A 22267-nucleotide genomic window follows, 5' to 3' on the forward strand; every position below is an offset into this window, starting at 1 on the left:
CCCGGTTTCCAACTTGCAAGCACGTCACCGCAGCTTGCAGTGATCTGGTCAAGGAAACATGTTTCACTTAATCTAGGGATCAGAGATCATTCCACATTCACGCTTCTCTCAGTTGTTCCCAACTCGCACGTGCAGAGGTGTTTGCTGAGCTGTTCAAACTCCTTGGCTTCTAATCTAGTTCTTGTGTGCGGCCATCTGGCAGAGGCTGTAGTCACCGTAAGGGTGTGTATGTGTGTGTACGTGTGAACTGGATCTAGGAACTTGCCAAGAAGTCTGTGTTAGTGGTTATCAGGGATTTCGCTGATGGGATTTGCACATGCCACTTTGCCGAGACTCCCACGTGATGCAGCCTTTTGCTCTGCATTTGTGGCAGGGTTGCAACAAAATTCAGTGTAACAAAAGTGCAAAGATTTTGATTCATTCGCTCGATATTCCATGTATTGCATTACTGCTTGCCCATTACTACGAAAGGAAAAAATTGTTGGCTAAGTGGGAACCCTGTGCACTGTCCCATTTTTGTTAAGTGACTGCCTGCTGTGTGTTTTTGTGTATTTAGACACTCTTGCCTGCGTCTTTTTCTATTCAAGCAAAGCACCCATTTTTTTAACTGAAGTCCTTTAATGTGCCTGCCTGAAGAGTACGTTCATGTTTCAGGTGATGAACGACGTACATTGTATTACGCTCGGCAGGCGGTCACACTAGGAATATCTTAAAAGAAAAACTTTGCCAATTTTTCAACCTTTACTACATAATGCCTTACTGGCAAAGCAAGTATGTGCAATTCGCGAGTCATTAATTATGGACTCGTGTAATGACTTTGCCAAGCTGACTTTGAAGAAGTTGTCGCTTGAACTTAGCACCCTGTTGTAAATGTTTGTTTTTTTTTTGTTCAGGTTTATTTAAATGTGTGTATTTATTAAAAACATTCATTCTTTGAATGTTTGCTCCTGGCAGCGGACGCATTTTGTCTTTGTATCGGCAGCGGCAGATGCGCATGGAGCGTAGGGACTCTGTAACGATGCTGCTGCTGCTGATCGCATGACTTGCACGCATGGTATTAGGCGGCTCAGTGGCATTTAAAAACAATCCAAGCGTGGCACTTGAGGTCTAAGAAAGTGAAAATAAATGTCCTTTCAAGTTTGTCGAAACAATTTAAAAGTTTCGCCGGGCCCACGGCAGGTGATGTTCCAGAACTCTGGACGTAAGAGATGTGGCATCAATTGTTTCACATAAAGCTTTGCCTGACACTGTTCCACTATTTGTAGACCTACTACCATGGCTGCTTCCAAAGACGCTGGTACCGGTCTTTTCTAGCATTTGTCTTAGTCTACCGACTACATTGGCAGTGTCTACACTTAAATGAAATGCAAGAGTGTACATTTAGCAAGCTCACACAAACAGGCCTATGTGCTTCCTACATTTCTACAATGCATTATGGCATTTGATTGATCATGCACATTTGCTGCAAATCAATGTTTCTACATTGATGCAAGCTAAGAACACCCACAAAGAGCCTGTTCTGTGCTCATGTTCTTCAGAATTATGCAGTCTTTTTGCTTGTAGGCTACACTTGTCCGTAAAAGGCTAAAGCATTTGTAACTCAGGCTTTGCCCAGCTGGTTGCCAAGGAAAGGCTCAATCACTGTCTCACTATCTAGCACTTGTACTGTGAAAGGAATTTTACATAAAAGCGAAACTTTTTTTTTTTTTGCACTTGCTGTAGTGCTGATAATAGTCTGGAGTCTCCCCAGTATTAAAACTTTTTGTACACATTTGGATCATCTTTATGCACAGTAAAAGCCTGCGGAGGTTGCCTGGGTGAATTTTCTCGCTGTACAACTTTGCAAGTTGCCTTGTTTTGACTTCGTTTTTCTGCACTAGCTCTCGAAGTGCAGCCCTTTCGCTCCACAATTTAAAATGCACATGCTACTGTACATGCAGTTGTTTTGCAGTTTCTCTTGTTACAAGCAACTTGATGCACAGACAAATATATCTTGCATTTTTTTCGGTGGCAAGTTGGTCTAAAATTAGTTGAAGAGGTGAGGTTACAGGTTCATTGTGTTTAACATCCCAAACCAACATTATGACCGCTGGAGTAGATTTAATAAAAAGCTCCGAATCGAACTCCCCTCCTAGCATGCACCTAAATACGAGTGCATGGGTATTATTTACATCCTGCTTATGTTTAAATCACTAAGAGCTTGTAGTTTTAAGCCTGTCTAGTACCAGTTACAACAAATACTGAGTATCTGAAGTATTTCTTTGCAACTAGTGCAAGGTACAATGTTTCTGGCAAAAGGTTTTGCTTTCAGAACTGGCAGACTTCAATTCGGCATTGATATGCGGTTCCCCTTGCCAATTACGTGAACACATCTAAACATTCTAACATCCAAATGCTTTCGTGTGACACATAGCAGGCAGACCCGGCTATATGGATAATCCTGCCAAGGCATATGTTGAACAAAGCCAGTTCGCACTTTCTCCCTTTGCATAGTCGCCCATTACTCATCTTAACATGCAGAGTAGTCATTAAGCAGAGTTCCTTAATTGAATTGGTTATGAAGTACATGCTGCTGTTCGTCACTGCTCTAAAACTCTGGTCAGTATAAATTGTCTGACAACCCATTCTAGTAGTTCCAGAGTTGTAAAAGAAAAATCTGGAACATGGGCCCCTGTAGGACGCGGTCTTGAAAAGGGCTGCTGCCAGTCTTTCAAGACGAGCCATCCCTGTTACCTATTCAGTGTGGAGCCCAGGGGCATTTTCTGGTCCAAAATATATCTCTACACATGCAAAAAGAAAAATGCTTTTGCTGAAAGTCGGCACTGTAGTCGACGTTGGAACTTGTGACACAAGATGCCTTGTGAGGTAGCTCCTTTATTTTGTGTACGTCTTGCTTGTAGATTAAGATCACAAATATGATGGGGTTCACAGCGGCCACCACTTCCAAGAGTTTACGTACCTGAATGCTTACCCGTTCTATTGCTTGGTCAACAGGCGTCAATGCACAGGAGATTGAACCTCCCCCTGCTGCTTAAGGTTCTTTGCCAACTTTCTCACTAAAGTGACTGAGCTATGGACTCGTGTGGGACCATTCTTTCTTTACACATACATATTCAAGAAAACTTGCACTCTGTTTTTTTGATATGCTGAATTCATGTACTGGCTCTCCCAGCTAACTTGGACCAAGATCTTTTTTTTAAATCCACGCATATCCACGAGGCGAATAATCAAGAGTGGGGCGAAGCTCGGATTGTTTGGTAACCGTAAATCTCCCGTGACATTGCCCACTCATCATCATGTAAATGAGTGACAATATGGATGTAGAGTATACACATTTTATTGGTCATAATTCGTATGTCGTGTTCAGTTCTGGATCCCATTTTCCTTTACACCGCTTTATGAACCGTGAAATCTAGAGCCAATGGTTCTTCGATCGGATCTAACCTGAAGTTGGCAAAGATAAGGTCCATGCACGGCCCCCTGATGGTTGCTGGCTGTTTAGTCATACGAAATGGATTGCAGAGCGTATCGAGACGTCATATACTGCTCAAGCCAGTCGTCGGTGATGTCAACGTTAAAGTCACCGACTAGCACGAAGGCATTCGTGTACTTTGTTTCATAATCGCTCATTGCTAGATCGATGTACTTTTCTACGTTGCCTCGGGAGAGATTCGAAACCACGTATACTGTCATGACGACGGCTCCGTTAGATAGTTTTATTGCAGCGTGCTCTCCGTTCTGAGAGGCCGTGCACTGCAGCGCGCTCTCGTGTATTTTTTTTTTTTTTTTGACATATGTCTTATTTTATTTTTATTCAGTTTTGATTTTTGTTCGGTTTTCAGAGCACCCTCTCATGCATTTTTATTTTTCGATGCGCCCTCTCATGTATTTATTTTTTTTCGCAGATATTCTTTTCTTTTTTCAGTTTCTGGTTCGTGTACCGTGAAGGACGGCGGACAAGGCTAGGTCTTAAGGAGCTTCGCCCCTAGAAACCATGCGCTCTAGGGAAGTTCTACCTGTTGTATATTAGTAGTAGACGTGTGTACATACAACCTGTATTTTTTTCTTGACTAAGCGCTAATTAATTAATCAATTAGCATTCTTTGATTGATACTGATACACGGCTATGTTCGCTCATTGTACAGGGCTTCACGCTATTTGATAGACGTGCATCAAAACACTGCTGAAGCGTCTATCATCTAGCGTGAAGCCGTGTACAATGCGGTGATGAACGAACGCGGCTGTGTATCAGCCAAAGAACGCTTGGAAGTGCTGGAGTAGCGGCGCGCAAGTGCGTGTCTATTCCATATTTGATGTTTCGCGCGCTTTTGTTTTTCCTTGAGGAAAAAGCAACCAGGCAGATTACAGCAAAAAATAAATGTGTGATTCTTGCGATATTTGAGGCGACATACAACATAAGGTTAATATTTTACTGATTTGAGCAAGAACAAAACAGTTGGCTAATTACGGCTAATTAGTTAATTAGCACTCAGTCATGAAAATTTTCAGGTTGTGTGTACACACGACTACCCCTAAAAACAACGGGTAGAACTTTCCTAGAGCGCATAGTTTTTATTTTAAATCTTGGTCAAAGTTGGCTGGGACAGCCGGTATAATGTTGCATATCGCATGGCCAGTCATTTTACAGCAATCATATGGATGCTTGAAATGTGTTCAGGATCATGATGTTGACATGAGGACATGGCTTGGCTGACAAGAGATGGAGTACTGTAGAATCTCTGTTAACAGAGATGCACTTCAGTAGAACGGTCTTTAGTTCGGTGGCGGTGTATTTGGCTAATGCAAAGAAATCTTTCATTTGAGAAAGTTCTCACCGCTGTCTAAATGGAACCACATAAGTGAGCTCGAGAGTATTTTTCCCAAAGTATGAGGGCCAGTCTAAAATGCATTACTGCTACACTCGTCTTTTATTCATAAAGCCACCTCTCCTGGGCTGTGTAGAAGACTTCCATGAACTGCATGTTATACGGACACCAATCTGAGCAGTACGGGCAGTTTTAATACATCACCAGCACATCCTGGAAAGCAAACAAGCGGCCTACTCCATTGAATAGCCGTCGGCTGTGCCTCGTACCACAGGACAAACTAGCAGTTGCACTTGCTTTACATTTAAGTACCAAGCAATGGTGAGAGGGCATATGTTCTATAATGCTGCATCTCTGCACGTCCTTCTCGGTAATTGGAACCCCTTTTAATTGGGAATGCATTTTCTGTTTTCTTGAAGTTCTCTTTAACAACAGTCTATCATGGGATTTCCTGAGGCACGATGCACACAGCATTGAGCTGCAAAAATGAGACCCAAGTGGAAGCACCATCTTCATCTGGCCAATTGGCTTTGTGGCAGAACACTGCGTATATGCGTTGGCATTCTTGCTAAGCGGGTCTGTGCAAACACCTTGTCTGAGCAGAATGGGCAATAAACATCGAGCTGTGTATTGCAATAGCCACCGAAAAGTAAGGGTGGGTTTTCCATTGGTCTCGTGCACCATTGATGGAAGTCGTAATGTCGATGGTATGTCTTGGATCTCTTTGAAAGCAGTATAGCTTTCAAGACTCCATACTTCAGAACGACTGAGCTACAAAACAACATGGACAAAAAAGAAGACACACCCACCCATACGTATCGTCTTCAATGAAACTTTTCCAGTTGAAGTGTTGTCCTGTTTGCTTTTCTAGTCCTTTCATCTGCGTGCCGGTGCACTTCAAGATCTGTCCATATATAAACCTTAAAGGGGCCCTGCAACACTTTTTCAGCATGGTCAGAAAACACTGCAGATTGGTAGTCGAGGCTCCCGAGAACACACAAGCCAAACCTTATAGTGCAGTACAGCCTGGGATTTACAATAAATTCTCAGTCAGCTAAAAAGCACTTCCTCTCTTGACAAAAATGATGCTTGCGGCGTCATTGCCACTGGCTGATTTGAACATGGTGCACTCAGTAGTTAGTGCGGCCGCCGCGGTAGGCCATCACTTGCCCGCACGTGCGATCGCACTGAAAGTATGTCGCGCGTTCAGAAAAAAAAAAAGAAAAAGTGCTCAAGGTCACGAGGCGCACGTGATGTACCTTCCCCCGTGCCACCCCTTCCTGCTTAGCTTCCAGCGCTTCCGTCAGGATGAGAGAAGAGAGAGAGCAATTACAGTGTGCAAAAATCTTTGTTACTCCGCTTGTACTGGACGGATTCTAAAAACTTTTGCGGTGGTCGATTCGTGAGGAAATAGGCTCCTTTAATGAAGCCATTCTATGGCTACTTGGAAAAGTGTTGCAGGGCCCCTTTAAATTGAAAAGGCCCCACGCCAGTGAGAATCACTTTCTCGCAATGGCCAAGCTCAACACAATTTGTACAACATTCATTTATTTTATCACACAGCACTGGACGGCGTGGTATTCTTCCTAGCTTTCCAAATGCAACAAGAAATACTGCTTGATTTCTAGAGGCATCATCAAATGCTGAATCGAATGGTCACAAATACCATTCGGGAACACTTAGTCGAGGAGATTCCTTGAAACAGCCGCAGCAGTGCACAGCCAAATCTGCAGAGAAATAAGCGTTGGTTCAATAAATATGATGTGTGATCTCTTAAAAAGGTACAGTATGAACACAGCCATCAAGTCTCTATACATCGCAATGTATTTCATATGTAAGTGCATTAAACAAATTGGGATTATAGATGGCTATGGACAGCAAATGTTAAACCTTCTATATACGTTCCAAGCAAAAGTCTGCAAAAAAAAAAAGTACATTGTGTAGAGCTTTTATTTAATTCTAACCATTTTATAGGATGTCAACTGGCATATTTCTGGACCACTTTAAGTCATCAAAAAAATATGCCTATACTGAGCTAAAGTTGGGAGAAAAAAAAAAAAAAGATGTAATCAGACAGAAAGTATCATATAAAACTAACAAAAATGAAACATGCACCAGAACATTAATTAAATCCTTCAAAATGTACCAAACTTATATTGAATGTTGGCAATCTGCTCTTAAAACAATATGTAATGCACATTTGTAACTATGCATGCTTCTGCCTCGCACCGTCATATTCTTGGCACACTACGACAACACCTGGCAGGGAAATTTGCCACAAATAATTCTTTATTCTTGCCCTTTTCTCAGCAACTGAGAAATAAAGTTTTTGATAGTGGTGATGCCACAGTTTAACACTTTATTCAATAACCAATGCCCAAGACTACTGCTTCCTAAATTAGCTCTACTAGTTTTTCTCTCTGTAGAGAAGAACATCAATTGATGAACACCTTTTTTTCTCCGTACCTTGAACTCCTCTGAGGCTGATGGTTCGCGTGCTCTTCGAAAGATGGCACTACTAGGCCGTGCACAATGAAAGATCCAGTGTTAGGCAACATGTTGGCACACACCATGGTATCTTTCTATTTCTTTAGAAATCGAACGACTATCGCTACCCATGCACCAGTTTATAATAAAGTGCTCCTTGGTTCATGAGAAAGTGTGTGGAAGGGGTAGTGTAGCTCAACTACAATTGCTCACGTTGCAACAAGCTTGCCGCCTGCAAATGCAACGTATGGCTTTCCCTCAAAACCTTGTTTCTGCTTGTATGCTCCAAAGAGGTACTACCATTCTTTGGTGCCTCAATGATTTTCGAAAAATCAGCCTCGCAGGCCCGTTGAGCCAAAGCCACCTTCTCCTCGCTCAGTCTCGTCCAGGCTCTGGAAGAAATAAGCAAAATAATGTGCAACAATTTTGATATGGCGTTGCATTTGAATGCAGCAAGATAGAAAAAAAGAAAATAAAAAACATATGAAACAAAAAGAAAAAAAAACGCCAGGCCTGCGCGGAAAGCGCAGCACAGTCACAGCGAAAGCTGGAAGAGCGGCATTTCTAGAGCCCGTTATAAACTCTCCTGTGGCTACTAATACAGGTACCAGGGCCGTAGCCAGAAATTTTTTCGGGGGGGGGGGTTCAACCATACTTTATGTATGTTCATGCGTGCGTTTGTATGTGCGCGTGTATATATACGCAAGCAAAACTGAAAAATTTCGGGGGGGGGGGGTTTGAACCCCCCAACCCACCCCCCGGCTACGTCCCTGACAGGTACATTAGCAACGTACCCACTACGCCACAAAGCGTAATTTTTGGGAAGTTGGGAAGCAGCCAGCACGACATTATTCGTTGTTCTGCGGAGAAGCGAGGTACCATATGTAAGCTATTATGTGCAGTTTGTTGATGCGGTGGTTGATGACGATGAATAATTATGGTTGCGCCCTTTGTAATGGGTTGGAAGCTTTAAACGACCCACTAGTTACGTAATGCATATTGTGTGACGCCCGGTCGTTATTTAACTGTCCCACCACGCTTTATAACACACTTTAACCGGAGAAACGTAGAGAGAGAGAGAATTGGCTTTATTGAGACCCTGAGGAAATGGATCATGGGAGCCTTATGGGCTTCCTTGGCAACCAACAGAAGTGCACTTGCGAGTAACCCACTACGTACAAGTCATTGTAATTTTTTAGAAGTAGAGCAGTAGGCACTGTGCCATTTTTCGTCATTCTACAGACAGCCGTGGTACCTGCTAAACGCATGTAAGGCATTATGCGCACTTTGTTGATGCTGTGCATGATGACGATGAAGAATTATGGCAGAGCTCTTTGTAATGGGTTGGAAGCATTCAACAACCTACTCGCTGCGCAATTCGCATTGTGTGACGCCTGGTTACAGAATTCGCGTTGTGCGACGCTTGGTGCTTATTCTACTCTTTTACCACGCTATATTGCATATGCTAATGTGGTTCCTTCCCGACATGAAGCCTGTATAGGACCTTTTTGCAAAGCAGTTTCAAGCACCGGCATGGCTCAGAGGTTGAATACTGGGCTCCCACGCAGAGGGCCCAGCTTCGAACCTCGTTCCATCCTGGAATTTTTTTCTTATTTAGCTTTTTTTCTTATTTCGAGCGATACTGGTTACGGACACCGGCGGCGGCGGCGGACAACTACGGCACCAAAAACGGCCGGTGAAATGATCTCATAACAGCTTTCGCTGTAAAACTTTGTGTCATTTCACCAGCAGAGCTGACAGGCACAAAATTTCCTTTGGGAAGTGTCTAACAGATGCGCACGTATAGTTTTATGGTAGGTTGCAGCATTCCTAAGAGAGCTGTTTTTGGGCAGCCCTAGCATTTTTCTTGACACGGGCCATGATGCAGTCGCCCAAGAAATTGCAGTTTTCAGTGCAAAATAGAAGTAGAGGGTCTATTGTGCCTGTACGTATATGAAAAATGGACTGTAAAAGAAAATTTCACTGCTAATTGAGCCCTAGAAGTTGCTATAAACCCCGCCCACTGCTGGCTACCGCCATTTTGCCATGATGTGTGTGATTTCATGTGCTGCACGAAGCGGAGCCGTCGTCTTCTACCAAAGTTTCAGCCACTGCAAATCGTTCAATTTCAATGTCAAGCTGAATAATGCTGGAACAGCTCCATTGTACGCGCAGCTGAGTGCGAAACATAACTGTTGGCTGGAATACAGACGCTTGCAAAGCAAGCAGCTTGTTACGGCACAGTTCGCAAGCGCACAAGTGTTGCCCGACTCTCGGGCCGCTTGCGTGTTTAAAAAACATACATTTCAATTACATTCAAACCTCATTACAACAAAATCACATCTGCCACGAAGATAACTTTATTATATCAGAAAATTCATTACAAACGTTTATTTTGAACACTGTATCTATGACAAGACTGTATCTATTAACTTACTTCGTTATAACTGATAATTCGTTATATCGAGGTTTGAGTGTAAGTGCACGACCAAATGCGCTGTAATTTCACCAGCTTGTTTGTGAAAACTCAAGATTTAACCCACATAACACAAATTATGAGCAAAAACCGAGTGTCATGGCCCCTTAAAGGCCAACTCCAGCGATTTTTCGAGGTCGATGGATCTCAATGAAATTCGCTGGGTACGTTCCTTTGCACGTTTCCGTCATTTATGCCAAATTACAGGCTTGAGACATGCGCAGATTGTTTGCAAATGAATTTTAAAGATTGTCTGCAAACACCCTCCTGGCTTCCCACAATTATTGGCAACGTTGCGCCTGTGAAGTCAGTATTGGGAAGGCGGCGGAAGTGACGCAGCCGAGGACACCGCTAACTTCGGCGCTTCGGCTGCTACAGCGAGCGTCTGCTGTGCACAAGGCGACAGACAGCGTTGGTTTGGCTGGCGCTTCGCTGGTCGTCCCGACTGTCACAGTTTTCATACTCCGCGCCGGCGTGACCGGCATGCCTTGCACGACTTCCAGTTCGTTCTTAACAATGTCTACGTCATACGTAGACAGTACACTTGGTTGGGTTTCGGTTTCGGTGTTGCGCTTTTTTGCTCATTTAAAATTATTCTCCAATTTGCCGAGTATTTCTGCTATCGGGCCCGTAACAGGAGCGTCTCAGGAACATAAAAGCACCATTACTTTGACATGGCCAAAAAATCGCCGGAGTTGGCCTTTAAGCAGTTTGAGCAGCCTCCTAAAAGGCGCATGGCAAAACACGTTTGGTATCAAATTTTTGCAAAGGAGCAATTTTTGTGTTGCTTAAAAATTAACCATGTTGGATTTATATGTTATACTGCAGAGGGCTTTTATTCCACCACCACGAAAGAGAAAGAAGCCTTCATAGAAAGTGTTCTCTGTTTACATTTGTCTTGCACTGCCGGTACAACCCATTCAAATCATTTAAGTATATTTACTTTATGCAAGCATGTGTGACTAGCCCAGTGCGTAAGACCCTTGCTTTCATAGCATGGGGGCCTAGGTTCAAACTGAGCCCCTCCAAGAAAATTTATTACAGCACAGCGGTTATGTTTGACGTTTGCAGTGTGTCAGATAGAAAATTATCATCATCATGAACTGGCATGCACTCTCTTCGTCCTCTTCTGCTTCGCTACCAGAATACGTGCACTAATTTGTTTGGCATCGGATGCAATAACTCTGATGGGTGAGAGGCAGAGAAAGAAAAGAGAAATTCTTGGTTAAGTGAGACTCGAACGTGCATACCCTCCCTATACTAACCTTGCACAGTATAAAGGGTGTGGAAAGGGTAATTGAGGTGAGGAGGGAGGAGAGGAAAGCATGGCATAGAAAGAGGGAAATAGAGAGAAAGGGAAGAAAGACAAAAAGAGGATCAAAGAAAGAAAGAGAGAGGAGATAGAAAGCAAGCAAGAAATAGAGAAAGGGAAGAAAGAAATAGAGAAAGAAAAAAGAGAGCAAGTATAGCATAGCATAAGTATAGCACAGCAAGGGCTGGGAATGAGACTGGTGAGAGGACAAAAGCCTAGCTAAGCCAGGACCAGCTAGGTGGCCACCAGCTCTGCGGTGACCCAGCCTTGCACAACTTAGCACAAGTTGCGCTAATTTCTTTTGTTTTATTCACTTATTCATTGTTTTCTAATGTGCTAGTTTCTTACGCCACTCCATAGGAGATGCGAGTTTTTCCATTTGAATGCTTCAAAATACCACTTCTCCCTAGGTGGCGGTGGGGTTTGTTTTGTTTACATGCACAGCGATCCCCTGGAAACTAGCGTATAACAACTCTGCTAAATATACATAGTTGGTGTTCCTTTGTGGTGGCCAGGCAACAAGAAAGACAATTTGACAAGCTCTGCACAACCTCTGGAAGTAGCTTCATGCCGTGGACAGCAAACAACTACCAACAGTATAGCTGAAGTTCATTCTCAGCAGTATCATGCAGCATGGCAAGATGCCGCAGTAAATCTTTCAGCGTGGTGATGGCAAGTGGAAAAGATCAGTGCGGTGCGAAGCAAGAGCACCGGTTCGCTACTGAATTATCATCCGCTCAACCAAGAGCAGAAGCAATAGGATCCTTAGCAATAAAACTGAACTGGTGGGAGATGGACGGGGAACGGTGTAGCAGTTTACGTGTCCATAAAAGGAACCTCACACCACCCGCTGCAGTTACAGTGCTTGGCAGCTGATCCGAAAGCTGCGATTTCAACACCGGCTGCATTTGAAATGGAGGTGAAATGCTAGAGGCCCTTGTAGGTGTGCAATTTCAGTGCACATTAAAGAACACCCGGTGGCCGAAACCATCCAGAGCCCTCCACTACAGCATCTGTTATAGCCTTAGCTGCTTGAGGACATGAAACCCCATAAACCAACCAGCCAGAAATGGTTTACACCGAACGTGCCAGAAACAGAGGTGGAAGTGGGCTTGAGCCTATTGGAGCAGCATTGCAGCAATAAAAAACAGATTTCGTCAGTCAAACATCATTGCTAATTGCAATTGTTTAAATTTTTGGTAAAAAAAAAAGTTCATGTGGTTTTACTCAACTTTTACTGAACTGACCAAACTTTTGACAAATTTAAAAAAATATATATGTTCCCATCATTAAAACATCACAGCTGACAGAGCAATACAACAGAAAACTAGAGATAAGCGATGCTTTGAATAGCTAAATGTGACTAGACTTCAGAAAAAAATGAAAAATATATGTTAGCGTTTACAAAACATGATAATTAACATGAGCAACAACACTGAGAAGACTGAAAATAAGCAAAAATTTTTACTTTTACTTAAAGTTCAATGCTAAACTGATCACACCTACTTAAAAAAAAAACAGCATTACTGAAACATCACAGCTGACAGAACTAAAATAAAACTAGAGATAAGCCATGATTTAAGTAGTTGAGCGAGTTGGTAAGTATTCATCACAAAAGAGGGTGAGTGTGCAGACACAGACACAGGAGACCAGAATTAGACAACACAAGTGCCGACTTTCAACTGAAAGGTTGCCCAGAAGCAGAAAAGAAGGTTTTGAATGGCTACACCTGACTAGACTTCAGACAAATGAAAAACAAATCACGCTATTGAAGCACTATAACCGACTTGAGAAACAACTGAGAGAAATTTGGTGCACTGCTCTAAAAGAGAGAGTGACAATAAAAATTGTGGTCTGCAAGCGAAGAAGAAATTTTAAGTAGTTGATTGAAAACCTGCATTAGGCTGAATACACATGCATAACTTGGAAGGTGTCGAACGTCGTGCCCAAGATCACTTAAGTGCACACGTGCTAAGCATGCATGGGGCCATGCATCACACCACATACAGAACTCCGAGCCAAGCTGACGGAATGGGGAACGCAGCAACAAAAGAAAAACATTTTGTGAAGGGCAATCCACACCTACCGAGCTGATTTACTTGCAGATATGTACAGGTTGTCAAAAGCCAAAAGCTCCCCTCTCACTTGAGCCTGGGCGGCACTTGTTATCTCACCCTCTTCAACAGTGCACATCCGCAAGTGCACTAGTGATAAGAGAGAACAAAGTGGTTCAACTGAAGAGTAGAACTTATTTCTTCTTTTGACGAGCCGGAACCATTTCAATGACAGCTGATAATGCATGTATCACGGCGCAGCACGCGGTGCAGTGAAGCTGCATTTCGGGGCAATATTCTGGCGCTACCCACACCCCAATTTCACTGCTAAGTTTTGTCAATTAGTGGTGCCGGTTACCACGCGAAAGTACGGTACTTTAGGCACGAGAGTACAAGATGACGCCGGGCACAATTTTTACCAGTGGTCCTGTTTTCGTGTTACCTCATTCGTCTTATCAATCCATGACATTCCATATTTCTGTTTCATTCTCCAACGAAACATCTGCAGCCATCGACTAAAGACAGTAATTCTGGCTCGTCACGTATACGCTTTAACAAGCACACTTGATACACAGAAGCATAGAAATGGCAATCCACACTTGCGCGCCTCCTTCCTTTCGCATCGGAGAGCAGCCAGATTCAGTCGTGCACATAAGCACTTGCACCCAGTGTTTCTCACATTGCCACGGTTGCGCCAGGTGCATGCAGTCGCCGGCTTATTTCGGTAACCGCTCAGTTTATCTTTGCTTTATGTAACACGTCATCGATAACAGCTGAATGAATGCATCTCTCCTGCTACCTGTACAATGCGACTGGCACTGAACGTCTCATTATTGCCTCACACTCGGCAGCACTCCTTGGGAGCAGTTTATGCGCAATACTAATACGTTTTGGAGCAGGATGGCGCAGCATTTCCACCCCTGCAGATAGGGTTGCAAGAAAGCGCATGTAGCATGCTACTGGCAAAATTACCCTATGCTACACAACACCATGACAAAAACTTACTTATACCACCAAGAAAAAACCTGTTGCTCCTACTCGCAAGGGTGCACATCTGGTGACGTATATCATAAGAGGTTCCACTGAGAATTCAGGAAACATACACATTAATAATACTTTTCTACACAACTTCTTGCATTTCTATACGTAGGATTGGTCACTGTGCTGGCCACTGCTGGAGATGTGAGAATACCCCCCACTCCCCTCCCCCGCCCTTTTCACAGCTAAGGATACAGAAAGTCAACTCACCTTGCACTCGACAAGCTCAGGGTATGTGATGCGCTCGCAAATGAATTGCGCAATGCGATCCCCTCGGGACACTACAAAAAGAGAGAGAAAACCATGCCAAACCAAAACATCTTTCATTGTCCAGTGGCCATCTGGCATAATTGCGAGAGAAAGCAACAATTCAAAATGTCTGCTCATGGTTGCAAGTAAGACGTTACACCAACTTTGCCTTAAAGGGGCCCTGCAACACTTTTCAAGCATGCTCAAAAAGCGCTGCCGATCGGTAGTCAAGGCTCCCGAGACATGCGAGCCAAATATTACAGCGATGCGCACGGCCTGGAATTTACAATAAATTCTCAAAGTCAGCTGAAAATCGCTCCCTCTTCTCTCGACAAATGATGTACAGTGAAATCTCGGTATAACGAACTTCAGGGGACCGCGGAAAAATGTCCGTTATTCTGAAAGGTCGTTATAGTGAAAGCCCAAAAATTTACCATAACAATAGAATTTCAGTAACGCAAACGTCCTACCTTTGCAACGGTACGTCCTTGAACTCGTTTCTCACAACAATGCACACGTGAACGTCAGACAAGGCACGTTTATTTGAAATAGTCCGTGATCGTTTTTTTGACGGGTGCAGCACAAACTCTGCGTCACGAACGATTCTAGACCGTCCGCATTTTTATCCGCCGCTTCGGTCGCTGTTCCGCTTTTTTCTATGAATATGCGGAGTTTCCTCAAGTAGTCCAACGCATCTGTGGCCGACACGGACTCGTCGCGATCTTCGGGTGCTACCGTGACATCGTCGTCCATGTCATCGCTGCAATCCTTTAAGGCCCAACTGCATGCACGCGAGTTTCGAGCTACGGCCGACAGGATTTGCTGTCGCGGAGGGCCATCCATCGCCGTCGCTTGTCGCAGGGGTGCAATCGCGAAACGATGCTATTTCCGATTCCACACGGCTGGCTGATCGCGCTGATAACGCGGACGGACCGTCGTTCTGACCACTAGCCAAGCGCGAAAAGCACGAAAGGCATTGGAATCTGAAATCGAATCGTTCCGCGATAGCATCCCAGGTTTCTGGAAAGCCAGAAAACATCGCTTGTCGCCCGGAAGTGAGCGATATCCAACAACATGGCAGCATCTCTGACCCTTGCTTCGGTTGCAATTTGCTCGTGATGCTTCCAATCGGCGCGTACTTCAAGGAATGCAAGTTATAGACTACCTTATTTACAGCCCCATCTCACGCGGAGAGCGAGGCAGCGGCCGTATTTTGTCGTTATTTATGATCGACGGTTCGTTTTGATGTTTCGGTGGTAGCTTGCTGCATTGGTGGTAGCTTGCTGCAATGTCAACATCGTCGTCGTGTGAGGTAGCCCTTCTCCCTGCGAAGCAACGATGTGAGGCGCTGCGGCTTTTCTTAAACGTTCTATGACAGCAAGAGGAAACGTTGTCAAGATGCGCCTCGTGGACTAACCCCGACATAACGCTGTTTACAAAAAAGTGCGACGTAGCGTAGGCAGCGTACGCTTCCGGGCGCCCCATGGGATCACAGCAGATACTACTGCCGCGGTTAAACATAAGATTGCGAAAAAAGGAAGTCCCGAAACGCTTTTATGGCATCTTTATCTCAAACAAGACAGTAATAAATTTGGCATGTCATTCGTCTACTCTGTAATTCTTTTTTGTAATTTGCCTGCGTGCGCGCAATCGTTTTCAATCGAGCAGCGCGACGGAGCCCGTTTGTCGCAGTCGCCTTCGCTCGAAAGTCGCGTGCTATGCGTGCGGTTGGGTCTTTACAAAACCTGATGCGTTGTCGCCTCCGCAACGAAGGGAAAAAAAAAAAAAGTTCCCCGCCCGCGTCTTTCTCCTCCCGTGCCATCTCAGGTTTTAGCAGGAGGGCGTCCGCTCTTCGCGCTGCGTCGTCTGCTACCTTACAGCTCCGACTGCCATGACCGATACACTGAAATCTAAGAATCCTCGCATTTCGGGATATAAGTTCGTAGTACTGAGGTGTTGTTAAGATTACACGGGAATTAAATAACGATCGTTATTCTGAAATGTTCGTTATTCTGAAGTTCGTAGTAGTGAAATATTTTTACATTGAAACTATAAGCAGTCGGCATGGGATTTCTTAAAAGTTCGTTAATTTGAAATGTTCGTTAATGTGGTGTTCGTTGTAACGAGATTTGACTGTATTAGTCCACAAAATATGACACGATTGTCGGCAGTTCCACCATTGGCTGATGTTATAATCACGATAACACCCTCATTATTACATTTTGAGTTCAATAAGTAGATAATATGTATGTTTAAATTCTGTTATCGCGTTAAAAACACCGAACAAACATTAATATTAGCACTTCCGGTCTCACCGACAGCTCGTCTGCTCATAGTTGCGTGGTTCCGTTTTCTTCGCCATGCGCAGTGCCGAAAACGTGAATATTTCTCTGCTTTTGACCATCGCCGGTTGCCGTTGAGAGTGGCAGCCGTTCGAGTGTTGCCTCGTCAGCTGAGAACTGCATCGTCGGCACGTTCTCACGACCGACCGAGGCACGGGCGCAGCGTGTCTCCGATAACAATGCTGGCGTCCGGTAATGGCGGCGCTTCGGGGTCGTCTGCCAGTGCCGTCTTACGAGGCGGTGTATCGGAGTATGGGCCGAAACCGATCTCAGCTGTCATTCGTTCCAAACGAGCGCGAAGGTTTGCTTCCACGGTTGGCAGAGCGAAGAAAACGCTACGGCGTTCGAGGTGCACACCCAACATTACCAAACCGACGCGCAGTTTTCAAGCACGCGCGATACACAGTGCGATCGGCTCCGCTCGACGAGAACGACGCAAGCCGACCGGAAGTGGCGGCACAGACCACGTGGTTGCGCCCAGATGTCAGAGAGAAAAAAATGAAGAAAAAAAACTCCGCCGGCGCTCTTGGGCGGAGCCTCGCTCCCCTGCGCTGCCTCCCTCGACTCGCTGCCTAGCTTTCCGCGCGCTCGCGGCGTTGAGTTGAGGGAGAAAGCTGCGGAACGTGATCTCTATAATTTGGTAACACCACTTAGACTTGACGGATTCGAAAAATTTTTGCGGCATATGACTCGTGAAGAGTCATACGTCAATAATGAGACTATTCCAATATAACTAAGAAAGGTGTTGCAGGGCCCCTTTAACAATGAACACACATTACTTAATACATAGTGACCTTCCTACAGCCAGTTGCAAGGCTTAGGCATTGACACATGTGTTAAAGCTACTTTCAAGCACAAGTGCTTTGACAAAAAAGCTAAATGGGCTCAGCAATGATTTTCATTGCCAAGAGGATTGCACCATCTCAAAAGATGCCCCAAGAGAAAACACAGGTGACATCGCTGCATTGAAATTCCTTCACGTAATCGCTGCAATGTCACAGATTTAGACCACATCTGCCCAGGCCTACATAATCCTTTATTGTTAAGAATTAATGACACCGTGTTCTTTAGGAGCCAGAGACATAACGTGGAAATTTTCGGGAAATTTTTATACAGCCAAAGTGGCCGAAATATGAGGTAAAAAAGAAGGAAAGAACGACTGAAGTTCAGACATTGCACTGAAGCTCCGGCGCTTGAGTTTTGGTGTGAAATTAGAGAACATAATTTTGGCCTTCTGACTTCATTTCCTCTTCTATTAAAAGACCTATGATGGCAAAATTAAGGACAACAGAGTTCTCAAAGGATAATTTATCAGCCTTGAACCATTCGATTAGTGTTCCACGGTAGTCTCCCATTAATACGGCTATCAACAGCCTGTTTGCTTACCTGTGAAGTCGGTACTGCCAAAGTTGAAAAGCAGCACGCCAAGATTGCCCCGGTAGTCTGCATCCACTACGCCAGCTGCGCCAAAGCCAACAAATACATCCAATCAATTAACACATGTTCTACAATATCAGGTATGCTTCCTGACCATTGCAACATTAGGACTTCCTTGGAATCTTAACATGCAATGGGGATTATGCTAGAATGTGCACAATGGTCCTGCAGTAAATAAAATGCATTAGAACCCCACTAATGCATATTTTACAGGATCGCAAAATACAGTGCAGTAGCCAGGAAACATACAGCACAAACATGCAATTAAAATCGGGAAAGAGCACTGCTAAATAATAAAACGGATGCATTGCACACAGCTATACCTCAGAAGAATTTATTCATCAGTTTATGGTTTAAACAGGGGTGGACGTAGGCTTCAGCCTTTTGGAGCAGCTCAGGGAGCAGGAATAATGCTGTTTTGGAGCACCTTCAGAGCATGAAAATGTGTGTTTTGGAGCGATGCAAGTTAGTTTCGGAGCAGACTTCTAGGGTCAAACATGATCGTTAATTGAAATCTTTCATTTCTGGTTAACACAAATTCCAGTAGTTTTTACTAAACATCCAATACTGATGAGCCGACCAAACTTACCACAAATTAATAATATACATGTATGTATGATTCTATCACTAAAACATGACAGCTGAAAGAGTAATAGCTTGGAGAAAACAAGGGATAAGCAATGCTTTGGATTGCTACGATTGACTAGACCTGACAAATGAAGAATGTTCATGTTAATAAAAGAATGTAGCTGACATGAACAACTGAAGACTAGATAATAAAAGTTACCTTCATTCTAAACCTAATGACACTATAAAAATGAATTTAAAAAGCTTATACTCCTGTCATTGAGAACTGAGAGGAAAATAGAGATAAGCACTGCACTGCATAGCTAAACCTGACTACATTTCAGGGAATTTTTTTAATGTTGACACAGAATGCTATGGCAGTGTATAAGACAGAACACCACTGCAAGAAGAATCGCAGGCGGTAACAGGCTTGTATACTCGGCGACAACTTTCGTTGAGAGCCATGTGGAAGCCACAGAACCGAAGCGCAGGCCTTCTACCGTGCCCAAAAATAGTACTTAAGTTTACCAATGATTTTGTCATTTGCCTTGCAGAAATAAATGCTGCTTTATGTATTATGAGTTGCAGGAAGTTGTAGGTAAAATACAGTTATTGTCGCGATAAGACTCGACGAGATTTGGTGCTTTGCACTTCCAATGGTCAATCTGCGGAAATTGCTGTTTGTGCACAGCAGGCCAGATTAGCACAGAATGGCGCAGCACTTCCACCTCTGCTTAAAGAAGTCCTTGATAAAAGTCTAGCATTTCTTTCATGCATCTGCCAGAACCAGACCCTTTTTTGAGCACTGGGATGGCCTTGTGGCAGTCCACATAGCCAAACCTCCTCAGCACATCCAGTGCAACGACAGTTCATAACGTATCAGGCAGGAACGTCATGTGAGCGACATGTGAAAAGGGGATTATAATACATAGGTGTCTGTAGATCATTTGCTGGGACTGGATGCCAGAAACATTATCCACATAAAAACATACACGTGAGGAACGTATAAACGGTGTTCTACTGTACTTGCACATAAAAGATGCTACACTCCAGTAAACAGCAACTGCAGAGTGTGAGGGGTCAGTCTTCCAAGCGAAGTCAATGAAATTCGCCAAACTTAATTTCATTTACAGTTGAAATGTAACGTAATTAGTTCCTTAATAATCAATGACCGGCCAAAATACGGAAACTTGACGAATTTTAGGTGTCAAAATGGGAACTTTGTTTCATGGCGCACTGTGGTGGTGTACTCTAGATCACAAAACATCAAATTTAGTCTTGTAACTTTTATTATTTTGCGAACACATGGAAGCTCATACACTAAGGAATACTGTTGCCAGCAGTTCCTGCTGTGTACCACCTTGCAACTGCAGTAAAATATATACACTGAAGTCTGTTTCACTGAAAATAAATCATGCAGTTTGCACAACTGGGCTATTTGTTTTTCCGACAGGCACCGAAGGCAGAAACAAAGGGTTGAGTGGCGGGCGGGGGCATTGTAGGGCTGACATGCACCCCTCCTTTTTCTTTCAGCACAGTCATTGCCAAAAAAGTAACGCAACCAGCTTACACATCTTTTGCGATATACTGTTAGTTATGCTTAGATCAGACATGACCATAAACAAGAGAGCACTGTCGACGAGTAAACAGAAAAGAGGGAACCAACTGACCGCCCACATCAATTCCATGCTTGGAAGCCAGGCCCGAGCGTGGTGCGACACGCCCATAGCAACCTTCTGGAACCGCAACTTGTAGGTCAGTAAGGCAAACGCAGCGGCCACCGGCAGGTACCTGGTAATCGTATGCACTGCAAAATCGATCCAAAGCACTAGTGAGTACTTGGGACACTTACACGAATTAAGGGTGACTCCCTGCAGCCTCCAAAAAATGTTTCTATCGTGTCATCAGAGAGTGAAAAGGAATGGGTATTCGTGTACACCGTTAGAACATGGTTCGAAATATGAGGTGTGGGCCCGATTTGTTTCAGACAAGACTACAAGTTACTCCAGTCATCAGGGGCGTAGCCAAGGGGGGGGGGGTTCAACCCCCCCCCCCCCGAAATTTTTCAAACGCACACATACAAACGCACGCACGAACATACATAATGTATGGTTGAACCCCCCCCCCCCCCCCCCGGAAAAAAATTTCTGGCTACGCCCCTGCCAGTCATCATGCTACGATTGAGCGAGTCAACACACAAGTGACACGGACAAACACATCTTGTGTTCGTCAAATTGGCGCTTCATTTCTTCCGTAACCTGCACCAACGAGCCAGGCAACAAGTTCTGTTATTTGCGTCTGTCTGCAGGGGCATATTTGAAGTTGTTGAAGCCAGCATATTGTGAAAATCGTTGGTTGAAATTCGCTTTCGGTTTATGCGTTTCTCACGCAGAGGTTTACAATCTATGATCGAACGATCATTGCTTGTTAAGAAAACGGATTGGGCACAATAATCGGCGATCTAGGAAGGAAGAATCGAGAAAATCAGAAATGGATCCGATAAAAAGGAACCCTTTGTTTGCATGTTACCATCAAGTGCCATCGAGAGACATTAGCGGACGTGCAAGGGCTGATAGCGGTTATCAGTATTCCAGCGTAGAACAAGAGCTGCGCTAAATCGCAGCGTGAAGCTGCTGCCAACCAAGCAGGTTTGGCATTCTGCCGCAACACACACCGCTATACAAACACAGTTAATTGTGTTGTTAAAGACCCGGAAGGTAGCTATGGGAGGAGTTGGTGAAGCCCTGAGTCAGTCACCTGTACAAATCGAAGCCGGCAGCAGCGGTCGAGCCTCTCGTCGGCGCACGAGCATGCTCTGTAAGCTTGACGAACTTCAGCGTCGGGCATTTCTCAGGCATCGCGAAATATGCGTTGCTTCCGCACTGAATCGACCGCTTTAACAAAGCACCGGTTTGGTGGCGCCCAAGCTTGAGGCTCTCACAGTAGGCCGGGAAAATGTGTTCAACACCGCAGCAACGTATCTGGATTCGCCTGCACCACCTGCACTGAGCAAAGGCGCGGGTAAATTGCATACTGTGAAGCTTTTCCCGCCAAATTACGGGTCTGATGCCGATGGTGCTTCGACAGCTGTAATGGCTGTAACTGGTAAAAAGCATTCGAGCACCATTTTGTCAGAATTTTTTATTAAACGCGCCATTATAGTTCCCTTCCACAGCAAATCAACGCTTCTTGTATTCAGGCGGTAGAGCCGACACAGCGGCAGTGCAAGTGTGAATGACCATAGAAAAAAAAAACGAGCTTGCAATATTATCGTGGGTTTAAACCATGCAGCCATACATTTCTTTGCTTTCATTCGTGCACCGGGAGCATACCGGGAGCACGATGACTGGCGAACGATGTGCACAAAAATACACTCAAGTCTCAAGATCAAGCGCAAACTGCGCAAACCACTTGCACACATGCTGAGCTGACGCTCGCTCTGTCCCCAAGTGGCGTTCGCTCTTTTCGACCGCACTTTC

General features: G+C 44.4%; 1 protein-coding gene across 1 annotated transcript; it reads right to left on the bottom strand.

Moving 5' to 3' along the window:
• Positions 1-6350: 6350 nt before the first annotated feature.
• On the bottom strand, positions 6351-21827 carry LOC119393654 (deoxyuridine 5'-triphosphate nucleotidohydrolase). Its single transcript, XM_037660762.2, has 6 exons — positions 21546-21827; positions 20459-20595; positions 18171-18245; positions 14404-14474; positions 7614-7705; positions 6351-6553 (listed from the first exon to the last, which is right to left on the bottom strand). Exons 1-5 carry the CDS (start codon positions 21818-21820, stop codon positions 7646-7648), a joined length of 618 nt encoding a protein of 205 aa, XP_037516690.1. The 5' UTR covers positions 21821-21827; the 3' UTR covers positions 6351-6553; positions 7614-7645.
• Between the last annotated feature and the right edge of the window lie 440 nt (positions 21828-22267).

The sequence above is a fragment of the Rhipicephalus sanguineus genome, chromosome 5, assembly GCF_013339695.2.
Source record: "Rhipicephalus sanguineus isolate Rsan-2018 chromosome 5, BIME_Rsan_1.4, whole genome shotgun sequence".
NCBI classification, from domain to species: domain Eukaryota; kingdom Metazoa; phylum Arthropoda; class Arachnida; order Ixodida; family Ixodidae; genus Rhipicephalus; species Rhipicephalus sanguineus.

What these genes read in the sequence shown, in the direction of transcription:
- LOC119393654 (XM_037660762.2), bottom strand. Translation starts at nt 21,820, where the DNA reads ATGCAATTTACCCGCGCCTTTGCTCAGTGCAGGTGGTGCAGGCGAATC. An exon ending in GCATGGAATTGATGTGGGCG is followed by an intron (nt 18,246 to 20,458) that starts GTCAGTTGGTTC and finishes GCTTTGGCGCAG; the next exon opens with CTGGCGTAGTGGATGCAGAC. An exon ending in TGGCAGTACCGACTTCACAG is followed by an intron (nt 14,475 to 18,170) that starts GTAAGCAAACAG and finishes CTCTTTTTGTAG; the next exon opens with TGTCCCGAGGGGATCGCATT.